Genomic DNA, 25638 nt, shown 5'->3' on the forward strand with positions numbered 1-25638 from the left:
TTGTGCCACAGGTGGGCCGTGGAGTTCTTATAACATGTTGGGAGAGGTCGGGGGGAGCTCAGAAAGAAAAAGGTTGAGAACCCCTGGATTAGTTGACCTTACACAAAGTTTTCACAGCACAGAATGTTTCTTTTTTTCATCTGTTTTTTTTTTTTTTTTTTAGGCTGAGCCCAGAAATCTTTATGAAGCGACCTGTGGTAGAAGGAAATCGCTGGAGACTAGACTGCATTCTAAAGAGGAAAGCGGTAAGAGGGATGTGCCTATGGGCTAGCTTAGGCCCTGATTGCTGTGAACCCCATGATGAGGCTCCAGGCAGGCGCGGGGCAGCTTCATGCAGCTCCTTGCAGGGTTGGGGGTCTCAAAGTGCAGCTTTGCTCCTTTTTGTGACCTGCCCTTCCCACTTTCTGTGTGACCTGCCCTTCCCGCTTTCTGTGTGCAGTTAGAAGCCCCACCCAGGTAGACTCGTGCGTCATTGCAAGGGCACAGGGCCAGCGAGAGGAGCAACAGATCGAAGATGCAAGGGGAGGAGGGAATGGGAAGCTCAGTGCTGAGGGCCAGGGCTGGTAGCCAACCAGCTGAGCAACATTCAGCACTGCACCCCGCTCTGCTGCAGTTTTTGGAGGGAGGAGGTGTTTCATTCCTTACGTTCTTCAGCTGGCTCAGCTTTCAGATGGAGAGTTGTGGGGATGCCAGGGCATAGCACCAGTGAGACTTCCTAAATACCCCCAACAACTTTTCTTCCATAGGGGAGGAGCTGTTTCTCTCTTCCCCCAGTGGCTGCTCCAGGTTCCTGGGGCATTGATACAGCTGCTCATGCTCTGCCCCCGAGCTCTTCTCCCTCTTCGGTGTAGGTAATTAAGAGACATTGGGCTAGGCTTCTCACTGCAGTTACTGGAGTCACACCAGGGCTACACTTGGCCCATGGCGGTGACCAGTCTGCCAGGGCTGGCGATGCAGAGGCAGTGCCCTTCATTCATGTTATTTCCATCGATGGTGAGATATGCATCTGCTTCCAAAACTGGCTCTTATTAAATTGCTGATGGTGCCACCCACCTTCCAAGGAGATAAAGATCTCCTTAGAGAGTCATGCAGTGGTGGTATAACTTATATCTAAACTAGAGGGGGCTTATCATCAGCTTATTAATTTGTAATGATGAATTATGCTAAATGGGTCCATTCTGTGTACATCTAGAGGTCTTAGCTGAAGCAGTTTAATGACTGAAAGTCACACACTACAACAGTAAAAAGAAAAGGAGGACTTGTGGCAAGTCCTCCTTTTCTTTTTGCGAATACAGACTAACACGGCTGTTACTCTGAAACACTACAACAGTGAGCTACTGCGTGCAGGCTAGGATATTTCTTATTTTAGTAAGGAAACGCCTATCTGCAATAGACTTGCTCTTAGCATTTCCCAGCCCTGTTAGCACCAGTGCAGCTCCACCCAGGCCCTGCTCAGAGCAGGTTTAGTGAGAGTTGTTAAATTGCCTGGGGCTGTCTGAAGCCGTGGATACACCAGCACGCTCGCTGTTGCTACTGCTGGTTTGACTGCACCAATGAGAGCAACCGGGAGGAATTCTAGTGAAGTGAAGACTTGTGTAGACAAGGCCCCAGCCAAAAAAAGGCAGGAAGGTGATAAACTTTCTCCCTCTAAATGTGACTTGTGTTAATGTGACTGGAGAAACACTGGGAACTTCTTTTTTGGTAGTTCACCCTCATTTTCTATCCCTATCCTGCTACATCATTCCTTTTCCCCCATCCCTACGTTATCATGGGCTAGATTATCACATCCTTTGCTTGGTCAAAAAGGGGAGTAAGGCCAGTTGTGTCAGGCCAGCCCTTACTCTCCTGCTTAGCCCTGCTCAGATTGTGACTCTAGCTGTAAGCAGGGGAGCAGGAGCCCCATGGTCTTCCCATTGCCGATAAGCCGAGAGGGGCAGGGGAGTGGTAGGATGTTATACCCAAGTACATAGTGTCATTAGAGGGAATTGAGGGGGTTTTAAAAGTATAAATGATGTAAGATATGAACATGTACAATCAGGTCAGGTTCCTTTGAATTGGATGTGATGTGGAACTTGCAGACAATATAATCATAAAGATGACTCAGAGTCCTGAACTCTGATTCACATTTCAATGAAGGCAGAATAAGCAAATGGGTGCATAGCAGGCCTCTATGGTCGGATAGCTCTGTTATATTTAAGACTTGTCCTTCTACTGTAATCTCTTTCTCTCTCTCTCTCTCTCCCTGTCCTTGTTTGAAGCATTTCAAACTGCTGATGACTTGATGCCCTTCCTTGTGTCCAGTGTAGTGTTTTTGTACGACTGATGCTTTGAGATGCTGAAAGGATGTGCTTCCAAACATGTGTGTTAGCACTTAGGGACAAGGAACAGCACCACCAGACTTATTGAACTTGTTAGTTTTAATTTCTCCAGTATCTCAGAAATCTCATTGGCTATTGAGATTGGAAAATAGAGTGATGCATTTGTTGTCAGTTCCAGAATGTTTCTCCTGCAATAACTGGTCTGTGTATTCAGCCTGAAGATTTCTTTTTTCATGTCTCTGGATGAGCAATGGAGCCACAGAGAAGAGGTGCCAAGCGTGATTTTCTATAATGCTGGACTGCATTTTCAGCAGGTTTGCCCTGGTCCAACTAATGAAAATACTTGAGTTCTGCTTTGGAAGACATTACCAGTGACTCAGTAGGAAGGCATGGCCAACTGAAGACCATACAGTCATCTGTGAAAGGGGCAGAAGCCTTAAAATAATCTTTGATACCCCCATTCCACAATAGTCCTTTTAGTAGCCAAAAGAAAAAAGACAAACATTTTGCTTCTTTAATTTTCTCTAAAGAACTTTATTAATTTAAAATGATTTTCTTATCACTTAAATCAGCTTCTGTACCAGACTACTGGAGGATAGCTAATCTGATGCCAATTTTTTAAAAAGGCTCCAGGGGCGAGCCTGGCAATTACAAGCTGGTAAGCTAAACATCAGTACCAGGCAAATTGATTGAAACTATAGTCAATGGATAACTATGGTAAAGTAGATAATGGTATAGAGAGTACACTCCTAGAGTTTGCGGACGATACCAAACTGGGAGGGGTTGCAAGTGCTCTGGAGGTTTGGATTAAAATTCAAAATGATCTGAACAAACTGGAGAAATGGTTTGAAGTAAATAGGATGAAATTCAATAAGGACAAATGCAAAGCATTCCACTTAGGAAGGAACAATCATTTGCACACATACAAAATGGGAAATGACTGCCTAGAAAGGAGTACTACGGAAAGGTATCTGGGGGTCATAGTGGACCATAAGCTAAATATGAGTCAACAGTGTAACGCTGTTGCAAAAAAAGCAAACATCATTCTGGGATGTATTAGCAGGAGTGTTGTAAGCAAGACACGAGAAGTAATTCTTCTGCTCTACTCTGCGCTGATTAGGCCTCAAAGAGAGTACTGTGTCCAGTTCTGGGTGCCACATTTCAGGAAAGATGTGGACAAATTGGAGAAAGTCCAGAGAGGAGCAACAAAAATGATTAAAGGTCTAGAAAACAGGACCTTTGAGCAAATATAGAAAAAATTGTGTTTGTTTAGTCTGGAAAATTGACGAATGAGAGGGGACATAACAGTTTTCAAATACATAAAAGGTTGTTACAAAGAGGAGGGAGAAAAATCGTTGTTCTTAACCTCTGAGGATAGGAAAAGAAGCAATGGGCCGAAATTGTAGCAAGTGAGGTTTAGGTTGGACATTAGAAAAAACTTCCTAACTGTCAGGGTGGTTAAGCACTGGAATAAATTACCTAGGGAGGTTGTGGAATCTCCATCATTGGAGATTTTTAAGTGCAGGTTAGACAAACACCTGCCGGGAATGGTATAGATCAGTGGTCACCAACCCGTTGATCGCAATCGACTGGTCGATCCTGGAGCCTCTGCCAGCCGATCGCAATCTTCGGGCTGCTAAAAGTCTGGCGGCGCAGTGGGGCTCCGGCAGGCTGCCTGCCTGCCCTGGCCCCACGCCACTCCCGGAAGTGGCTGGCTGCTGGCACATCTCTGTGGAACTGACCAATGGGAGCTGCGGGGGTGGCGCTTGCGGGCGCAGGCAGCACACGGAGACCCACTGTCCCCTTTTCCCTGCAGGGGCCACAGAGACATGGGAGCAGCATGGGGCCAGGGCAGGCTGGCAGCCTGCCAGAGCCCCGCTGCACTGCTGACCGGGAGCTGCCTTTAGTAAGCGCCTCCTGGCCGGAGCTTGCACCTCACACACCCTCCTGCACCCCAACCCCTTTCCCCAGCCCAGAACCCCTCCTGCAACCAAACTCCCTCCCAGAACCCACACCTTTCACCCCCTCCTGCACCCCAACCCTCTGCCCCAGCCCTGAGCCCCCCTGGCACCAAACTCCCTCCCAGAGCCTTCACCCCTCACCCTCTCCTGCACCCCAACCCTCTGCCCCAGCCTGGAGCGCCCTTCTGCACCCAAACTCCCTCCCAGAGCTTATACCCCACACTCCTGCATCCCAACCCCCTGCCCCAGACTCAGCCAATGCACACCCCATAGTTGAGAATGTTACACTGATTTGTGACAATCCCTGAAGGATTTTGGATCTATAAACCACAAATGACACTAATAAAAAGTAAAACTCATGAAATGTCCAGTGGATTCTATGAGATTGTGTACAGTGTGACCATATGGCGCATGCACCCCAACTCCCTCCCAGAGCTTGCACCCTTCACTTCTGCAGCCCAGCCCGCTGCCCCAGGCTCAGCCTGGAGCCCCCTCCCACACTTAGAATCCCTCAGGCCCAGCCCAGAGCCTGCACCCCCTCCCACATCCCAACCCACTGCCCCAGCCTGGTGAAAGTGAGTAAGGGTAGGGGAGAGCGAGTGACAGAGGGAAGGGAGAATGGAGTGAGTGGGCGGGGCCTCAGGGAAGGGGCAGGACCTTGGGAAAGGCGAAGGGTAGAGCCTGGGTTCATCTTAAATTCAAAAAGTGATCTTGTGCGTAAAAAGGCTGGAGAACATTGGTCTAGATAATACTTAGCCCTGCCATGAGTGCAGGGGACTGGACTAAATGACCTCTCAAGGTCCCTTCCAGTCCTATGATTCTAAAGAACAGAATTATTAGATACATAGATGAACATTTGTTGGGGAAGAGTCAGCACGGGTTTTGTAAAGGGAAGTCATGCCTCACCAACCTATTAGAATTCTTTGAGGAGGTCAACAAACATGTGGGCAAGGGCAATCCAATGGATATAGTGTACTTGGACTTTCAGAAAGCCTTTGAGAAGATCCCTCACAGAAGGCTCTTAAGCAAAATAAGGAGTCATGAGATAAGAGGAAACGTCCTCTCATGGATCAATAACTGGTTATAAAGGCAGGAAACAAAGGGTAGGAATAAATGGTCAGTTTTCAGAATGGAGAGAGGTAAATAGTGGTGTCCCCCAGGGATCTATGCTGGGACCAGCGCTGTTCAAAATATTCATAAATGATCTGGAAAACAGGATAAACAGTGAGGTGGCAAAGTTTGCAGATGATACAAAATTACCCAATATAGTTAAGTCCAAAGTTGACTGCGAAGAGTTACAAAGGGATCTCACAAAACTGGATGACTGGGCAACAAAACGGCTGATGAAATTCAGTGTTCATTAAATGCAAAGTAATACACATCGGAAAACATAATCTCAACTATACATACAAAATAATGGGGTCTAAATCAGCTATTACCACTCAACAAAGAGATCTTGGCATCATTGTGGATTGTTCTCTGAAAACATCTGGTCAGTGTTCAGCAGCAGTCAAAAAAGCCAACAATGTTTAGGAACCATTAGGAAAGGGATAGATAATAAGACAGAAAACATCATAATGCCACCATATAAATCCACACCTTGAATACTGTGTGTAGTTCTGGTTGCCCCATCTCAAAAAGGATATATTATAAATAGAAAAGGTACAGAGAAGGGCAGCAAAAATGATTAAGGGTATGGAACAGCTTCCATATAAGGAGAGATTAGAAAGACTGGGATGAGTCAGCTTGGAAATGAGATGACTGAGGGGGGTAATGGTAGGGGTCTATCAAATTATGAATGGAGTGGAGAAAATTAATAAGGAAGTGTTATTTACTCCCGTCACATAACACAGGAACAAGGGATCACCAGTGAAATTAACAGCAGGTTTAAAAGAAACAAAAGGAAGTACTTCTTCACACAACGCACAGTCAATCTGTGGAACTCGTTGCCAGGGGATGTTGTGAAGGCCAGGACTATAACTGGATTCAAAAAAGAATTAGATAAGTTCATGGAGGATCAGTTCATCAGTGGCTATTAGCCAAGATTGTAAGGGACGCATTCCCATGCCGTGGGTGTCACTAAGCCTCTGACTGTCAGATGCTGGGTCTGGATAACAGGGGATGGATCACTGGATGATTGCCCTGTTCTGTTCATTCCCTTTGAAGCATCTGATGCTGGCCACTGTTGGAAGACAGGATACTGGGATAGATGGACCATTCGTCTGCCCAAGGGTCCATGTTCTTGTTTTATGGCAGTTGGAGCATATCTACAGGTCATGCCCACTGAAAGAATCTAGCTTTATTTTCCGTATCAACCTAGGTGTCCTGTTGCTATAAATAGCATGAAAGTATTTGCATAGTGTGTAGAAGGAATAATTGACACACATGGGCCCATAAGTGGCTGGTAACTGTGTAGGAGCAAAGCTATACTCTGATGTCCACAAAGCACTTCACTGGACTTCATTGGCCATTGGCTTGATGGGTAGAATATGGCCCATAACATGGAGAGGGTCTAAACTGTTAATAGAAGCTTTAGAGAAATGCAGGTTAGTGGCTTTTTAAGTCAGTGTGAAAGATCCTTAGTTTGTGTAAATTGGCATAGCTCCACTGAAGTAAATGGAGCTACACTGCTTTGCAGTAGCTCAGGATCTGGCCCCATATGTGTGGACAAACTGTGCTAAGAGAAATATGCAAGCCAATGGAAGATAGATGTAGAGGAAGATAGTATTCAGTATGTGTCAGGGTGGCAAAACTGAGCCTCCAAAAGGCACATTAGAAGTGTGTAAAGTAAAGGAACCTGTTGTAAGATTGGTGCTGACTCAAAATGAAATATTTTTCATGTAGCACATGTTCTGAAACACATCTGCACAATAATGCCCTTCTGAAGGCTTTGAGGAGTCCTACACAATTTGAAGGACACTGGCAACCTGAAGTCCAGTCTCTCGGAAATGCATTAAAAGTCAATGTCTGTGGTCTTACAATCTCATGGTGCTATTTCTTGTGTTGTATTCTCTTCAGGGCAGGGACTGTATTCATATCTGTTTGAATAATGGCACCTCCAGGCCTACTGCTGCTTCACACGGTGAAGTCCAGATTGAACAGCTAACTCTTCAGGGAAGCGCTGAAGTGCAGTGCAGAGAGAAAAGGGAAGCTGAAGTCTTCCACTGTGTTAGGAATGAACAAGCTGAGGGTTCTGTCTTGATATTTTCACTCAAACAATTCCTGCAAATAAAATATCCTAAAAAAACCTAAAATGTTTTCACTCACTTGATCTTACAGATTCAGGCAGGGCGAGCTGGCTTTCTTGGCATTGTAGTTCAGAGGTCTGAGTTAGGCATAGGTGAGATCAGCCTGTGCCAGAAAAAAAAGATTGCTCAGCACATTTCAGGATCAATCTCGGCGCCTCCGACCGGGAACTGACCTGTTGGATGTATGATCTCAACCTGAGCTTTTCCCACAACAACAACATGTGCACTCCCCTTAGCTTACCATCCCACTGAATCCAGAAGTCTGGGGTTTTCTTGCTTTTGTTGTTGTTATATCCATTTCAGTATGTGCTTGCCATGCATTTACTCTCGTTTCTAATAGCAACAAGGAGTGAGAATTTTTGTAATGCTCTACAAAGAGGTGGAGCTTGCTCTAGGAATCAACAGTGAATACAGCAAGCGGACCCTAATGCACCTACATCCGAACATCAAGGTATTCATATACCATGTAACCTTTATGAAATACATGCATGTTCATTGCCCTGTGTGTCTAACACCAGCTTTCCAAATTTGGGGGAGAGATGAGGAAACTCATGACAATGAATGGGAAATGCAGTTTGCAATCACCATTACAAGGGAGAATATTTTTTGAAGACAGATCCACATCTGGTTCTACTCTATAATGGGCACTGTACTTGATTGTGGCAGCTCAGGTACCTCTAAGTTATAATTATATATAAATATATTTAGCTTAGCCTTGACAAGGTTCCATTAATCCACAAAACATTTACCTAGTTCAAAATAATTTTGTTTTATATGGCAAGTTAATGAAGTTAGAGCAAGTGGAAAGTTACACTTGGATGTGGGTCTGAGGAAACATCCTTTCTGCTCACACACAGACTGAGCTAGCTAAGTGTCTGGCCTTAAAAAAATTACCAAAATATGTGCACTTATATCCACATTCCTCAGCATCCCTTTATGCCAAAATGTATTGGGCCTGGTTCTGATCGCCCGTTGTTTTAAAACCAGGCGTGACTCCACTCAAGTCAATGTTTGCAGTTATGCTTTGAAATAAATAAATGTTGAAATTATCTATCACACTCTTTCATTTTCAGAAATAAAGAAAATGAGCCTGGTTTTCCTCTCATTTACTCTGGTTTGAAATAGCCATCAACAAACTAACTATCAAATGAAATGGCCAGCTTTTTTACTGAAATACTTAGAGCAGCAAAAGCCCTACTGTGGACACAGCCATACTGGCATAAAGGTGACTCATTCTAGTATAGTTATGCCCCTTCCTAAAAGGGAATAGCTGTACCAGTAGAAAGCACCTTTATACCATTGTAAATGTGTCCACACTAGGCGATTTGTACCACTTTAACTATACCGGTGTAGTTAAAATGGTACAACTGTCTAATGTAGACAAAGTCCTAAAAAAAAAAAAGCACTTTGTTTGGACATTGGTATGTATTATGGGTCAAATTAAAGCCCCATGGCCTTCTGGGCAAAGATATTAAATAATATCTTGGTTAGAATTGTTTCTGATCTTCTACATAAGAGCTGAGTTCAGTGATTTTTCTTTATTTAGGTGATGAGGCATCCAGATCACGTGTCATCCTCAGTGTACCTTTGGGCCCATCATGAGAAGCTCATTGTCATTGACCAGTCTGTAGCATTTGTTGGTGGTATTGACTTGGCCTATGGGAGGTGGGATGATGATGAACACAGGCTGACCGACGTTGGCAGTGTGAAACGAATTGCAGGAATAAAGTCCACATCGACAGTGAATCTCATAGTAAGAGTGAATTCTGTACATGTGGCTGTTAACATTTAATGCTGTGTACACTAGGCAATTGTCATGCAAAATGGAAATAAGCAAGTCTTTCTCTCTGCATTTTTAGGGCATGAGTCTGTAGCCTTTGCATGTGCAGGATTCCTGTGGACTTCAATGTGGCTTACAAAATGGGTCCCTTATTAGGACCAAATCCTTCAGCTGCCAGAAAGGCCGTGCCAGTTAAGACCTGCGTGGCTCAGCTGCAGGGCCGGGGCAGGAATGGAGAGGAATAGCTGTAGGTGTAGTGAGTGCAGTAGCTGAGCATTGAATGATCCTTCAGGGATTTTCAGAACAATTCAGCTCCATTTTAGGCACCAAACTAAATAGCCAGGTTTTCACAGGAGCTCATCTTGGGTGCTAAGCTCTTTGGAAAATCTAGTCATACTTGTCACAGTGGGAACAACTGAGTGCTGAATACCTCTGGCTATCAGACCCTTATTTAGGTACCTAAGGACTTGTCTACACTGCGAAGTTGTCAACAAAGCTTTTGTCTTTCACAGGTACTTAACCCACCCCCCCCCCACTTGAAAGACGAAAGTTTTGCCGAAGCAAGTGGCAGTGTGAATGTGGCTTTGTCAGCAGGAGCACTCTCCTGCCGAGAAAGCTAACACCGCTGGAAGTATTTTGTTGGCAAAAGTGCTGACAAAGTACCGAAAAAGACCGTTTACACACGCTGACTTTTAGCAACAAGGCTGTGTCGACATAGCCTTGTCGCTAAAAGCTGCGTGTTGTAGACAAGAACTGAGCTTGTGTAGACTAGACAGAACTGAGCTCTTTTGAAAACCTGGCCCTGTGTGACTGAATTAAACAGAGAATTTTTATTTATTTTTTTATGAAAAGGAGCCTGTGTGTATAAAGACCTTTGGAAAATATGCAGTAAGCCAGAATAGTTTTACAGGCAGTGTATGGCAGAATGCACTGTTTTTATTCACTTGTTTTCTGCTAAGCAAAGCCTCAATAGTCACTACATCAAGTTCATCTCTGTGAGACACATTTTCAGTTCCCACTGAAATTGATGGGAGCTGTGTCTGCATGTCGTAGGGCAGAACTTGGCCCTGTGAATGTTTCAATACCTGTGATATGAATGATCTCCTGTAACTTAAATGGATAATCTTCCATTCATCACCCTCAGCAGTATCCTTTGTGTCTTAAGCCTACAGCTGAGTCCACTGAAACTTTAGCCCTGAAAACTCAGCCCCTGGGGAACCTGCTACAGCACAGAAATAGCGATGACCTACTCGATTCTTCACGAATGAAAGGAATAGGAAAACCCAAAAAATTTTCCAGGTTCAGCATTTATAAGCATCTCCAGAAGCACGGCCTACACCATGCTGATAGTGTGAGCAGTATAGACAGTGTGTCAGGTAAGTAATACTTTTCCGCCTTACCTACAGAGCGTATAATTAAGGAGGAGAGTTAATGGTTTCCTAAACTGCTAGAAGGGTACTTTGTTTAGTGAAGCCTTGAGTTTGCCTTTAAATGTGTCTGTGTTTAGTTAACAAACAGCTGGCACAAAACAAGCATGGCATTCAGTTTGGTTAGGGGACAGCCCCAGACCACAAATGAGGAAACCATGCTATAATATGGTGTCGTGTATGTGGTGTGTTATGTGCTGTAATGTATGTATAGATAGGTACGTGGATTTTGTGCTAGGAACGTTTTACATTTGTAGCAGAGATACTGGCATTTTTCCATCGTATTCATTATAGCCAATCAAGCAGGATTTCTGAAGATACTATGGTCCTGATTATGCTCTCACTTGCACTGGTTTTACTAAGTTTTAACTCATTTAACTCAGTGGAGTTATTCCTGATTTACACTGGTGCTAGAGAGTGAATATGTGAACACAACATTTACTTCTATGCATGATTGAAGTTACAGGATGCCACTATAGGCGCACTCAAAAGCCAGAATTCATACTAGCGAGCCTTCCAGCCTGAAGCAGTGGAAGAGCTGTTTTTGGGTGGGGTCTTGTGCTAGGGGGCATTTCAGACTTTACAAAGATTACTTATGTCTCTGGTAGGAATGATATGCAGGAGAATGCTTTGCCTATGGTCAGAGCCAGTTCAGAATATGAGGATACATTAGTGGTGGTTTTGCAACATGAATATTTGCCGATCTGTGCTCAAAAATCTAATAGGTCTTGTATTTGGCCCATGGTCATTGTACCATTATTAATGTTCTATTCAGACTCTCTACAGTTGATTAGACTGAAGTCCTGCAAGTTATTTTAAACACTATTGCGTAACTCATATGGTAAAATCTCTAATGCGCTTTCCCTGTAAATGGAGCATCTTGACTCTCTGCAGGTTATTGTAATCCTAGTAGAAGTCAGCAGAATCTAATCCAGAGTTTAAAACCCCACCTGAAAATGTTTCATCATCCCACTGAGTCCAAACAAGGGCTCACTGAGTGTGAGGACGGTAAGTGAAGGGCCACGTAGGTGGAGTTACCTGCAGGCTTTACTGTTGGTCTGTTTGCTGTCCAGTCATGGTGAGAGTTAGGTGGGGCTTATGGATTGACATTCTACACCTTTGGTATATGTATTACCTTCAAGCTCTGTCATATTCCCCTCTAAAGAGGCCCTCGCAGAATCACTTTCTTCACAGGCTGATTCTGAAAAGACTCTAGGAAGCTGCATAAGTGAGAAGATAAATATGTAACAACTACAGCAGGTGGACTTGGGAATTTCACTCTGGTTCTACAGCTCCACTCATTCCAGCTGTATTCCTCATGCAAAGTAATGGGAATATCACTGAAATTAGTAACACCTTTAAATCCAGAATGGATTTTTTTTTTTAAAGTCAGCCCAGTGCATGAAGACAGCCTTGAAAAGTTCATGAATATGACAGTGTATACGCTGCCAGACCTACATTTAGATGAAGATTTGGCCACTGTCGTTCTCCAAGTCAGAGTTTTCTGTGGATGGGTGAGACAGGTAGTAGAGTGCACATCATCAGTATATCAGCATCACCTGTATTTTGATCCATGGAATGACAATAGATTGTGCTGCTGAAGATTGTGCTTTCTCTGGGGCAGTGCAGAACAGGTCAGTTGTCATGAGAGAATACATGTCATGGGAGAATGCAGGGGAAACTAGATAACGGTAGGGTTTTTCACTTCATCTTGGCTGTGAGTGTGACTGATCCCAAATACTTAGTTACTGTCTGAGAGCTGAGTATCCCCATAGTGTAAACCTTGGCCAGATCATATAAAAATAAAATATATAGGATAAAAATGTGTAGGGGACATCAAGCCTCTTGCCTCAAGCCTCTACTTTCCTTGTAGATATGTTATGGCATAATTGTCCAGTCAGGGTTGTTACACTATTCTCTGAGCTATCTGATAGAGGCCACTGTCGGAGACAGGATATGGACTAGTTAGAACATAGATCTGATCCATTGTGTTCTTTCCTGTTTTCTTAGAAGGGAGGTGGAAGGGATCACACTACTCCTCATTTATATGCTCATGGCATTCACAAAAAGAGGTGTACATCCCAAGAAAGGAGTTGGGGGAACGGGAGTAATTTTTGCATGTAAGTCATTGCAAGGATGATAGGCCCTAGTTTTCACCATGAAACTGAAATTCTGCATCCACATGCTGAACATGTAACACAGTCTCAGAAGCTGAAGTTGTTATTTAAAGCGACACTGGAAAAAGGGAAGAGACCCATCTTTGTGCTAGCTAAAATTGCAGTGGAGAGACCCTTTTGTGGAGTCAAAATCATGAATCCTATAAAATGTAAGTTGCAGTTAGAGTTAATTTATACTTTAGTACAAACTAAATATACAGGAGTAGTACTCTCTTCTGCATACAGATATAAAGTCCCACCTCCCACTGAAGTCAGTGGTATATGAGAGCAGAATTACACTTGTTAATGCTTTCAATGTAGGTATCCTTCCTTGCAGGTTATTGTGGGATGACAAATAGCTGAAGGGTAAATTTTCAATCCAGTGCAGAAAGGATTCAGATCTAGCTTCCATTACCAGTAACAAAACATGTCTATATAATCCCCCTTGATTGTGTACCAGATGTGTTATACTGTAAAAGGGAAACAGAGACTTAACTGGAAAATTACTTTAGCTTATTAAGACTGGCAAGTTACGCCAATAGTTTCCTATTCAAGTGTGATTCTCATCTGTGCTGTGTTGAGAGCAGTCTTAAAAACAACCTTAGAGCATATGTTTTTGTCACTTTATAAACCTGTGACAGATAAAGGATCAATCCGCAGCTTGAAGACTGGTGTTGGAGAACTTCTTGGGGAGACCAGGTTCTGGCATGGAAAGGACTATTGCAATTTCGTCTTTAAAGACTGGGTTCAACTCGACAAACCCTTTGCTGGTAAGTGCCATTGCAATCTGGAACCAACTTTTTTCCCTGCAAGACACTTTGTCTCATTCCCTAGCGCCTCTACTGCCTTAGAAGGCTTCTCTGCCTTTTTACCCTCCTGAATTGGAGCTAACGAGACCCACCTGGTCTGGCTGCTGGGAAAAGGCAGCAGAATCCCAAAGTAAGGTAATAAAAACAGATATCTATGACAATAATGGATAAGTGAGCTTGTGGCCCACCAGCCCCCACAAGCTGATCTTCCCCAATTTTAACTCCTTATTTGCTAGTTTTTATTTCTGGAAAGGTTCCGTTTGTAGGAAGAGATGCTGTGATATTCTTAACTAATGTCTGATACTGATCTGAGATGAACTATAGCAATTTTTCCCTGTCCATATAGATTTCATTGACAGATACACCACACCCAGAATGCCATGGCATGATATTTCATCAGTTGTGCATGGCAAAGCTGCACGGGATGTTGCTCGACACTTTATTCAGCGCTGGAACTTCACAAAGGTAGGTGTGCAATGAGATAGGTCCTGCAAGCCCTCAAATCTGAATGCTTCGCAGATGCCTCATGTAGGGCTATATGCAGGAATAAATGCTATGCCAGGTAGTCAAGATTTGCCAGATTGGGCCGGTAAAGTATATATTCGCTTGCCCTAATGTCCCAGCAACACTGAAAAACTTTTGACTCTGACGGCAAGTAATGAAGATAGGTGCTCTCATTCTCCTATTACGCCAGTGTAAATAAGGTATAATTTGAATTTAGTAGGTGGAAAATGGTGTGACAGGAGAATGAGGTCTGGGATGTTGTTAGCCAAGGGGCGAGTGCCATTGTGCTGCTATCCTCGCAGTTCCTTCTGGCTGGTTGGGAGGGAGATTGTCCTGCACAAGAGCCAATAACGTGCCCTCTTGCGAAGCAGCAGACAGGCACACGGAGCAGTTCAGTTGGTGATCCTACAGCCAAAGGGAGCAAAGAAGACCAGGGCCGTCAGGCCAAAGCCACAGCCGGGTGATCCAGCCACCTGGGCAAACTAGCAATAACCAGGATTTTCAGGGCCAAGAAACCAGGGGAATCTGCCAGTGTTCTGGACCAACCTGAACCTGGAGCAACAAGGATTCAATCACCAGAGGAGCTCTAGCCTACTGGGAATCCAGTCACTAGGATTCAACTAGCAAACACATAGGGTCCTCACCACTGGAGAGGACTGGCTAGGATCCCATCAGCTAAGGACCCTCCGTGATGATGAGGGAGCCTTGGGCAGGCTGGAAGGCAACCCACATTGGGGACCAGGCCAGTAGGCCCTATTGCCAAGGCAGATGGTGACTAATGGAGCAACAGAGTCCCCTCTGTTCTTCCTCATTTGCTCTCCCTCTTCCTTCTCTCTCTCCCCTCTGTTTTTGATGTTTGTTCCCCACCCCGAGAAGAAGCTTTTTGATACTTGTGTGGAAGTTCATCACTGCCTAAAGATTAGAGACTGCTTTAATGCTTTCAATTGAAGGGAGGTGGTTTGGCTTGGGAAGTGGCAGGGTTCATTCTGGAGCAGGCCTGCTTAGGCAACTAGATATCCACTACGCTTTTTTTAAGCCCTGATCTTAGGTCCTACTTCGAACAACGATCAGTATGACTTTTTCAGACAGAAAGTGTCCTTTCCAGTTATGGTGGGGCTTTAGAACAAGGATGGTCGTATGGTTATATTCCCCTGACCAAAACCTGAGTGATATTCAAATGTGCATTCAAACTGCAAATGCATGGCAAAGAATAGACATAACATACTGTTAGCCTGACATCTGCACAGACTTTTTGGTATGAGAGTTACATTTCAAGATACTGAGAGCACATTTCACAGAAGAGTACAGAATTCATGAATATTTTCAGAACTATTCAGAACAGGAATTGAGTTTATGAATATGAAAAACTTTACATTCTCCTCCCCAATTTTCTGTATTAAGAGAGGAGCATAAAAACCAGTAATAGTCTTCAACATAAAAATCTGAAAAAAATGTGTTTTAAAATGCAGTGTCCTCCATTTTTTTCTTTTGAAGATCATGAAGCCCAAATACAGATCCCTGTCCTACCCATTCCTGTTGCCAAAATCTCAGCGAACCGCCAGTGAGATGAAGTATCAAGTGCCCGAGTCTGTATGTGCCAATGTACAGGTGGGTGTAAATGGCATTTCACGGAATCCTAAAATGAAGAACCTCCTGGCACTTGGGCTCATTTTTAGCTCTTTGTAATAGGAGGCCTTGGTAGTCTTCCAGCTGAAACATACAAGATTTTAAAGGATTTAAAGTTTAAACTACTTTTTATTTTAAAATGCAACTTAGCAGGCCAGATACTCAGCTGGTATAAATCAGTGTAGCTTCATTGATTTCAGCAGAGAGAGACTGATTGACAGCAGTGGAGGTTCGGGTTCAGTGTATGTAAGATGAATTATACAAATGACATTTTAAACTCCATGAGTTGTGCAGAATGTGTATGTTAAATGTGATTATTAAACAGCAGAACTAGACATGTTAGGAATGTAGGGTGGAAATGACTGTGCCTAGGAAGTGACGAGTGTGTGTGTGTGTGAGAGAGAGAGAGACAGAGAGAGAGACAGAGAGAGAGAGAGAGAGAGAGAGAGAGAGATACAGATACAGGGGGTCAAAGCTGAGCAGGAAAAAAGTGTCTAGGGTGCACGAAATAAGTTCTTCAGTCCAGACTCCACCTGGCAGCAGCTTGAGAAAAGGTTGGCAACTCTCTGCCCCGCCACCTGCAAGTATGCTGCTCCTCATGATGGACAGACCCGTCGTGAACTGGTGCAAGTGTTCTGTTGACATTAGGTACCTGCTGCAGGGAGCTACATGGAGAGTTGTGGGGTAGATGCAAGTGTTGAGAGACCCTGCAGCACTTGCAGCAAATGCTGTGTGACGCTCTGTGTGTGTGTGTGTGTGTGTGTGGCGGGGGGGGGTGATGGTGGTGGTGCGCGCATGCATGGATATGGTGCTCTGTATGCCCCAGAACTAGGATGCCCAGTGAAGATGGTCTGCACTGTTACAGCTTGCACCATGTCAGTCACACCAGTGCAATTTTCTAGCCTAGACCCATCCTGAGAATCTCTAGTGTGTTTCTCGACCCTGCCTCCTGATGTTGAGTTATGCTGATCCAATCAGAAAACATAATGAATACTCAGGTGACTTATGTGACCAGTCACAACTCACCAGCAGAGCTTTAATAAGAGAATGTTAAGTATCGAACCCAGTGAACCATTAACCATCAATCAACAGAAAAAACACTAAGCAAAAAAAAAAGAAATTGGTTGAGAAATGCCAGTAATGAATAAATTTCCAGAAAATTTTGATCTGCTTATAGACATTTTGTAAATTATTCATTGCAAATTACGCATAAGCTCATCTCTAATGGCAGACTGCAGCCTTTTGAGAGCTGTTAGCATGGCTCATCCGTGAGCTGCATAAAGCTGTATACATGTAAAAACATATTTTGCTGCAAACGTGGTTTCTCCCTTGAATCTTCCTGAAGTGCAATATCCCTTCTAATGTACCTGCACATAGCAAGTAGTATTTATATTGCTGTGTGGTAGAAACAGGCATGGGGCTGGAGAGCCTCTTAGTCAGTATTTGCAAGATGACCCACTCCAGCTCTGAAGCATGTTTGTGCATGCACATACTGTAATTCTGGCAGCTTCTTCTTCTGTAATGTGCTTGTTTTCCTGATTTTGATTTGTTTGTCGAAGTGGAAACGCACACAATAGGAAGCTGGGTTACTAGGATACCATACAAGGAACCTCAAGTGCAGGGAGCTCTGGCTGGTAGTGGAAATGCAGTTTACTAAGCAGTGTTATAAAAGAAGTTATGTGTGTTGAAGTTATAGCTGAAGGTTAATGACTGACTCGACATCTATTACTGATGATGGTGGAGATTCTGGCTTTTGCAGGCAGAGATCGGACGGAGAGGGCTGCAGGTAATGAGCGCCGCATCGCAGTCACATAAGCCCCCTTTGAGTAGGAGTGTCAGAATCTGGCCTTTAATTGCCCCCTCACTCCCCGCCCCATACATGCACACACCCAGGGTCTCAGCTCGGTTACTTAGCTTCCTTGTGTAAATACCCAGTGCATCACCTCTGGTATTTCCAACTATGGTAGTGAGGCAGCTGAGTCCATCATGGAGCCTGCCTTTCTCTTTCTTATCAGCTCCCAACCACAAGACACTCCAATGATGTAAAAGCTGATCTTTGCCTGTCTAAACAGTGTAACTGTGGGCAGGATGCAGGCGTCTCATTTACCTTTCAGTTTGAGTGCAGTGATGGTTCGAGACATGAACAGCGTACCTATAGTCTTACCCAGAAGGGCAAAGGATATGTTTTTATGTAAATCCTTCCACTAGTAGAGATGGGTCAAACCCAGAAACATTTATTATCATTGTTTATATAGCACCAGTGGTAGGGTAGAGTCCTTTTACTGGCAAATGGGAGACAAATTCCCCTGCTCCAAGAAGAGTAAAATCTAATGGACAGATTTAATGGGAGCTGCTGAGTGCTGGGCACTGTTGAAAATCTGGCCACTTCTTTTATCTGCGTGAATGGGAGCTGAACTCTCTCTTTGAAAATCTGACTCCAGTTGTGAGTATTGACTGAGCCCTTTTGAAATTCTGGTCTTGATTAGATGAAGGATGAGTGGGGGGTGAGACATGGACACAGAAAGCCTACTGACTGAGCCATGATGCTTTATTTGTATTATCATAGCGGCCCCTAATTGTTAGTTTCACAGGTTTTGGTCTGCTCTCTCCCTCTCTTTTGTTGTCACTTCTTTGAGGGGAGGACTGGGGTTCATAGGCCTTCTGGAAGAAGTGTGTTGTAAGGAGCTGTTGGCAGGAAGACAGGGTGAAAGCATGACAGAACAGGTCTGGGTGGGGTTTGAGTTGCATCATGGGGTAGTTGAGTCAGTCCTGAGGGAACTCATGGGAGAAGATGTGAAGACAGGAGTTAGAAAGGAAGGAGGGAGTTAGACAGCTTGTGGGTTGAGTCAAACATCCTCTCTCAAAGTTTGGGGTTTGATTATCATAGCATCTTTGATTTTTGCATGAGCCAAACTTGTTTGACAGGGAGTCATCAAACTAAAATCACTCTCAGTTTTTCCAACTGTAATTTCCAGTTATTATCCAAGCAAGACACAGTAAGTCTATGACATGGTGAGACAACATCACACGCTGTTCATACTGTAAGACACAATGAAACATCATGCACCCTGAGTGGCCCAAGGTATTAGTTCTTAGAAATTTGCTCCACAGTACGTATTGTTTGCAGTTATGGAATAACTCCCAGCAAATACTGGTGGTGGTGGTGTTGCTTGGATTAAAGAGGTTAAAGGGATGACAGCACCTGCATAAAAATTGCATGAGTGATGGGAGGCTGCAGAGCTTAGGGGAGGGAGAGAAGAGAACACCTGTGCTTGTTTCTGTTTAATATGTCTTAGTAGTATGCAGACCCTTTTTCTGAAACTAAAGGATTTTGCATTTCAGTTTATTAATTTTGAAAGCATTGAAAGGAGAGGACAATTTGACAAGAGTGGTAGATTACACATTAGTAATAAGTAAATATTAATTTAAAAGAAAGTTCAGAGCACGTACATATCATAATTAATCTGTGGCAACCTAAACTTCAGTTATTACCCTCGTGCATACAGTGACCACTCAGACCTTTATGAAATAAATGGGGTTGCAACTGAAATCTTCCTGTTTCAAAGGCACAGACACCTGCTAAAGGAGAATCACATTTTACTATTAACAGTATAGTTCCCATGATACAGAGTTGAGCAGTTCTGGTTCCATCCAGTAGAGGGTGGTAGTACACATGTTCGCATGCAGACACAAGCCAGTTCATTACAATATACAAAAATTACCAAGATGATGATGCATACAAGAGAGAGGATGTTCCAGTGGTGAGGGCAGTAGCCTAGGATTTGGGAGACTTGGATTCAAGCCCTTGGTCATCCGTAAACTTCCTGTGTGATGTTCAGTGAGTCACTTAGGGCCATATTTTTAAAGGTATTCAGGCACCTTTGAAACTCTGGCCCTAAGCCTCTCTGTGCCTCAGTCCCTCATCTGCAAAATGGGAATAAAAGTAATTCCCTACTTCACAGGGGTGTTGTGAGGATAAATACATTAAAGATAGTGAGGAGCTCAGCTACTATGGTAATGGAGGCCATAAATGTACCATAGATAGATGGCTGGACGTGTGTCTACCCTGAAATGTATCTTTTTAAAAACTGTTATCAGTGTGTTATGTGACCCTGCTGGACTCGTGTTGACTGATTTTAGTGAGAAGCGGAACCCTCAAATTTGCTTTAGTTAATAACTTCTATCTTTAACTGAAGGACTTTGCTACAGGGAGGAATGGCAGAGAAGGAATTCCTTTAGAGTTTGGAGCAACAATGGTGTGACCTGTCAAGCTGGTGTGATGATTTGGTGAGGGGATAAAAGAGAATTTAAAAGGAGAGGGGGCGTCTTGACTGGCTAGTTGTGAAGCTGTGGGATTGAAAGTGATCAATCTCTTTCTGATCTGGAGGTTCTCTTGTTGAATAGTTTTTCTAGCCTACCATTAGTTTGTCTCTGAGCGGTAAAAGCATTTTTCAAATCGAGAGAGGCTTATGACATCAAGTATAAAATGAAAAAAAAAACAACCCCACATTGATTTATTCCTTGTCTCCAGCAGAACAGCAACTATTGCTGCTAATGGAGGGCTTTTTGAGCTGTTGAAATCATTGCATACACGGTACCAGCACTGAACAACTTATTTGGAAAGCAGAAATGACTCTGTTGGGGACACTGGGAAAGTTGGCCATCTATTCTAAAGCATCCTTTAAATATTGGTGGCTCAGGTGCTCTGAAAGCACTGGTAGAGGAGAGTTATACATTTTACAAAAAGAACAGGAGGACTTGTGGCACCTTAGAGACCGACCAATTTATTTGAGCATGAGCTTTCGTGAGCTACAGCTCACTTCATCGGATGCATTCAGTGGATTCACATCCGATGAAGTGAGCTGTAACTCACGAAAGCTTATGCTCAAATAAAATTGGTTGGTCTCGAAGGTGCCACAAGTCCTCCTTTTCTTTTTGCGAATACAGACTAACACAGCTGCTACTCTGAATATTTTACAAAGGTTTTCATAAAAGAGTTTAATTTTTGATCGAATTCTTCATGCAGGGCTGGCGTTTGGCACCCATGAAGCCCACTGCCATGTGCTCCCTGCTGCTAATTGCTGCAGATTGCATCGGTAGCTTCTGGCCCGTGGGCTGCATGCACTGTGCCACTGCACCTTCACAACGGAAGGGTAAGGAAGCCTCATGGAGGAGCTGCAGCTCAGCTGCTTGCAGCCAACTACACCAGCAAACCCAGGGTAGGCAGCTGAGCTCTGAGTTTCACTGCTGCAGGGCATGGAGGTTGAGGCCCAGGAGTGTGTGACCAGCACGAGAGAACAGAGAAGAGTAGAGAACATTGATGCTCATTGGGAGCTCATCATCTGGAGCATTGGCACAGCAGCAGAAGCCATCTGGGCAGCCAGCATTTTCCCCCATACTCACAGAAAGATCATTTCGAGCAGCAGCAGGAGGTGGTTGCTCCCTCCTTGCCCAGACATCATCAGATACTCCCAAGAGGCTAGGCTGTGTAAGTTTGCTCTAAAACATAAGGGCCTGATCCTCAAGTACAAGAGGACCTCTGGTAGTGTAAAGGGGCATTAAAATGGGTGGAAGTATAATTTAATAGTGTCATCTTTTTAAAATGAGTTATTCTTGTTGCTACCCTGGCTATGTTATTTTTTATATGCCCACTATTCATCACAGGTAAGCAGACTAATTTCCTTTAAGATTCCTTCCCTCAGTTCTACTAGTAGAATATCATTGCAGTGTCCTGTCTTATTAGTTCACAGTCCTTTGGGACAAAGTGTAATTCAATGAGATGCTCTCTTCAATTCTCCTTTTTGTTTTTCAGAGAAACTCTTTAATAAACAAAAGAAAACAAAAAAGTCAGCCACAGTTTCTCTAGTTGTTGCTTAAATATCAAAGCTCTTCAAGTCCCATATTGTGATGGTTGCTGTCTTTTTGAATAATGTCCTTTTCCAGAGTAAGAATACTATGGATAGAAATAGAACTATGCATATCCAATGAGTTATTATTAAATACATCCGCTAAAAGTTTGCCAAGTTCTTTCACACTTTCCTTAAAATTCTGGGATGGATCCCATTCTGCTCTGGAGGTTTTTTCACTCATCAGATTTACTTTCTGTTCACTTGGTTTGGCATAATCCAGATTTCCTTCTGAAATTTCTTTCCTCTCTTGTGACATTTGCCTTCAATCCCCTGTATAGATAGTGATACAGGACTACCGAGTTCCTTAACAATTATATTTTTGATCAATGAATCACACTGTCTATGGTAGGTCTGAATGTCTCTTTAAACTCCTTTTCCTAATGTATTTGAAAGCTGTCTTGTTTGCAGCACTGCAAATCCAAAGTAACACCATTCACTTAAATATAAAATAATCAGGGCCAGATACTTACCTGGTGTAAATCACCATAGCTCCATTGACTTCCATGGAGCTAAGCCCATTTAGACCTACTACAGACCTGGTTCTCGAGAGTCCTTGTCATCTGGATAATTCTTCATCCTTGGGTATTATTTTTTCTATTTGACCGATAAGGGTTTTATGAATCAGACATTTAAAAGGAAGTTAAGTAGGTGATATCCAAGCGATCCCATTTGGATTCACGTGGTATGCTAAGCCATTGCCTGAACTTTCACTTGGTCAGAGGTTTCCTTGGCTGTCACACTGTCTGGGTTAGTGTGTGCTAGAAATATATCTATATTAGTCATGCCAGTTTAAAAAGTGTATTTTGCAGGCTAACATGCTGCCCACGTATTCCTATTTGTAAATTCCAAGAAAATCTAGATATTTATTAAAACGTATTAGAACATGGAAGGGACATTCTTGTTTCATTAAACGCATCTTAAACACATCTGTGGTTGATTTGTACGTTGTTATTTACATATCAGAAAATATAGCCCATGACTAGAATGGGAGATAAATCGTAGAATAAGATGCGACCAACTTGGCAAACTACACCCTCAACAAACTGATCCTATCTTAGGTGAATGTGCAGTTTCACACCTACCTCATCACACAACTGTTTGCAGGCAATGCTGGCCCACTGGCCAGAGACAGACTGTGAGGGGGCCAGATACCAAAAAGCAAGAATTCTCTGCTGCAAAACTGTTTCCTAGACTTAGCATTTGGCTCCTGCAGCTGCCAATGGCTCTCTGTAAGGAATCATGGCTGGTTCCTTCAGTGCTGAAGCCTGCAGAAGAAACTCTGCACTGGAGAGCACACAGAAACCAACCAGCAACAGGAAAAGGGAGTTTCACAAGACAGCATGTAGACTGGGCTGTGGGTTGTAAAAAATCAGCTAGCTTTCTATCTAGAACAGCTGACTTGATGTCTTGACTAATGCAGTGGGGATGATAATACCTTCCCCCAGGTGGTTCTTTGGGTTTGTTTGGGAGCTCAGAGCTGTTTGGGAGAATGGTGCCGCTGAGTGCTATCGGTGAGGTGCTCAGCAACCTTAATACCGCTGACTTCAGTAGGAGACCAGGATGCTCAGCTTCTTGCAAGGGATGTTCAGGAATTAGTTTGCCCAGCACATTTGCACCATATGAATGCTAAGTAGTAGTTTTGTACTCAAATGTAGATGCTCATGAAGTCACATGTGGATGTGAGCCAGGCACAGACCTTGAAGAAGGAGGTGGGCTTCATGCAAAGAGTTTAAGCATACCATGAAAGTCACTTAACACATGTTGATGTAACCCACTGGTCAGTGTGGGTAATGTGACCGTCTGCGCCCAATCCATAAAGGATGCGAGCTTGTTACAGCCTCTGGCTACAGAGGCTGGCTGTTCAGCTCAAGCTGCAGTAATTTATGCTTTCAGCTCAGGAGGTCCCCAGTTTAATCCCTGCTGTTGGCCAACATGACAGCTGTCACAGAAGTGGGGATTTATCCAGTATTTGACTTTGCTGTGAGTCTCAGACACTTGGATGAGCTTTTTCTATCTGGAGGAAATATGGAATCCACCGATCAATGTGTGCGATGTGTTCCCTAACAGAGTGTGCGAGTCTGGTACAGATCTCAGCCATAGGGATTAGGGGCCAGATCCTTAGCTGGTGTAAATTGTCATTGCTCCATTGAAGCTTGTTGTGCTATGATAATTTAGCTCAGGACCTGCCCCTTTAGCTCAAGCTGTAGATACTTGTGCATTTAGCTCTGCAGGTCCCTGGTTCAGTCCCCAGTGTTAGCCAAGATAGTGGCCATCATGTTGACTGAAGGGTTCCTCCAGGCATAGGTGTGGTGTGCATGAAGGAGAGGAATGAAATGGTGAGGAAAGAGCTTGGGTGGAGCCCAGGGTGAAGAGAAATGGGTGAAGAAGAGAAATCCACTGGAGAGATCTCAAAAAGAGAGAGGCGTGGTCAGAGCAGAAGGTAGGGAAGGCTATCTAGGCAGTGGGAGTTTGCACACACTGAACTAGAGAGAGATGAGATTGGGGAAAGGACAGTGAGTAGGAGTTTATAGTAACAGAGGCAGGAAACTATGAGAGAGCACAGACCAGAGTTTCAGCAAAGGACAAAATTAAACATGGGAGAGAATGTGAGCAAAGGGTATTTCCCATATTAGTTTGGTAGCCTTTTGACAAAAGCTTTCGTGCTACATTGGGGATGTAATAATATACTCGGAGAATCTTGAAACGCCTGTTACTTCAGAAATGCCTGTTCTGATTGACAGTCAGAAAAAATTTTCTTGTGAGTTTGACCTACTGCAAATTAAAATAAAAAAATCACAAATCTGACAAATTTGACCAGTTTTGGAAGAATTTTTCATAAAAATGTAAATGACCGTACTTGTTTAGGGCAGAGACTGCCATTCCTGTTTAAAATTTGGTGCCATTGGCCTGTTTATTATAATGCACCATCAGTTTTTGGGCAAAACTCACTGATTTCAGTAGGCACTTCAGCTGTAAAATTGATGGCATGTGTCTCTGTGCATAAGAAATAAATGCCTCATCTGGCACCATAGAAGTCAATGGGAATTTTGTAATTGACTTCAATGAGCTCAAGGTCAAGTTTTGAGAAAATATTTGAGGCAATTCAGCATTACAAGAACTACAGTAAGTAATAGAGTTTTGCAACCAGATTCGCCGCTCTGTGTCTCCAGTTTTACACCAGTGTAATTCCATTGACTTCACTGAAGTTACTCTGGCATAAAATTGGGGTAACAAAATGGTGAATCGAGACCTTTATATTTTCATCGGATTGTTTTAATTTTTTAACAGTATTTCTAAGCTTTATTTCCCTTTGTTATACATATAACATGTAATTAGCAAATGTTATGCGTGTTACAGAAGTCAGTGAAATCATGAAAAATAAACCAACCAGTACAAAACAGTTCGTAAAGGGCGCCAATGCCATCTTATATCAGGGCAGAACTAAAACAGCTAATCTTTCTCTTTACAGGTGCTCCGTTCTGCTGCAGATTGGTCAGCTGGTATCAAGTATCATGAAGAATCCATCCACAATGCTTATGTTAGCGTGATAGAAAACAGCAAACACTACATCTATATCGAAGTAAGTACCGAGGATGCAAGATAATGGCAGTTTGGTTCAATGAAGTGCTGAGCACATCCTGTGACCCTCAGCAGCATAGTTCTTTATTTTATTTTCCTTTTGTAAATTTTGAGTCTTTAATATTAATATAGAGCCTGATCTGGAGCCCCCAGATGTCGATAGGATTATGTCCATTGACTTGAATAGGCTTTGGATCAGGTCAGTAATTAATGTACCAGTACAGAACTCTAAGGATGGGTTAAAATACAAGGCCACTCAGTTACTGTTTCTCTTTCCAGAACCTCTAGCAACTTTTGTCTCCCATGCAATATTCTTCCAAC

The 25638-nt window shown here is 43.4% G+C and overlaps 1 protein-coding gene across 3 annotated transcripts in view; it reads left to right on the top strand.

The window, feature by feature from the left end:
* Positions 1-25638, top strand: part of PLD1 (phospholipase D1) — a 128615-nt gene that overhangs the window by 76946 nt on the left and 26031 nt on the right. For 2 of the 3 annotated variants that reach the window (XM_073359380.1, XM_073359379.1), the window contains 9 exons: positions 164-245; positions 7868-7978; positions 9074-9280; positions 10473-10683; positions 11629-11742; positions 13532-13660; positions 14046-14164; positions 15698-15811; positions 25208-25318. In XM_073359380.1, coding sequence (XP_073215481.1) covers positions 164-245; positions 7868-7978; positions 9074-9280; positions 10473-10683; positions 11629-11742; positions 13532-13660; positions 14046-14164; positions 15698-15811; positions 25208-25318 — 1198 coding nt within the window. The remainder of the gene's footprint in view (positions 1-163; positions 246-7867; positions 7979-9073; positions 9281-10472; positions 10684-11628; positions 11743-13531; positions 13661-14045; positions 14165-15697; positions 15812-25207; positions 25319-25638) is intronic. The other variant, XM_073359381.1, reaches the window with a different exon arrangement.

Source organism: Lepidochelys kempii, chromosome 9 (assembly GCF_965140265.1).
Source record: "Lepidochelys kempii isolate rLepKem1 chromosome 9, rLepKem1.hap2, whole genome shotgun sequence".
NCBI lineage: Eukaryota > Metazoa > Chordata > Testudines > Cheloniidae > Lepidochelys > Lepidochelys kempii.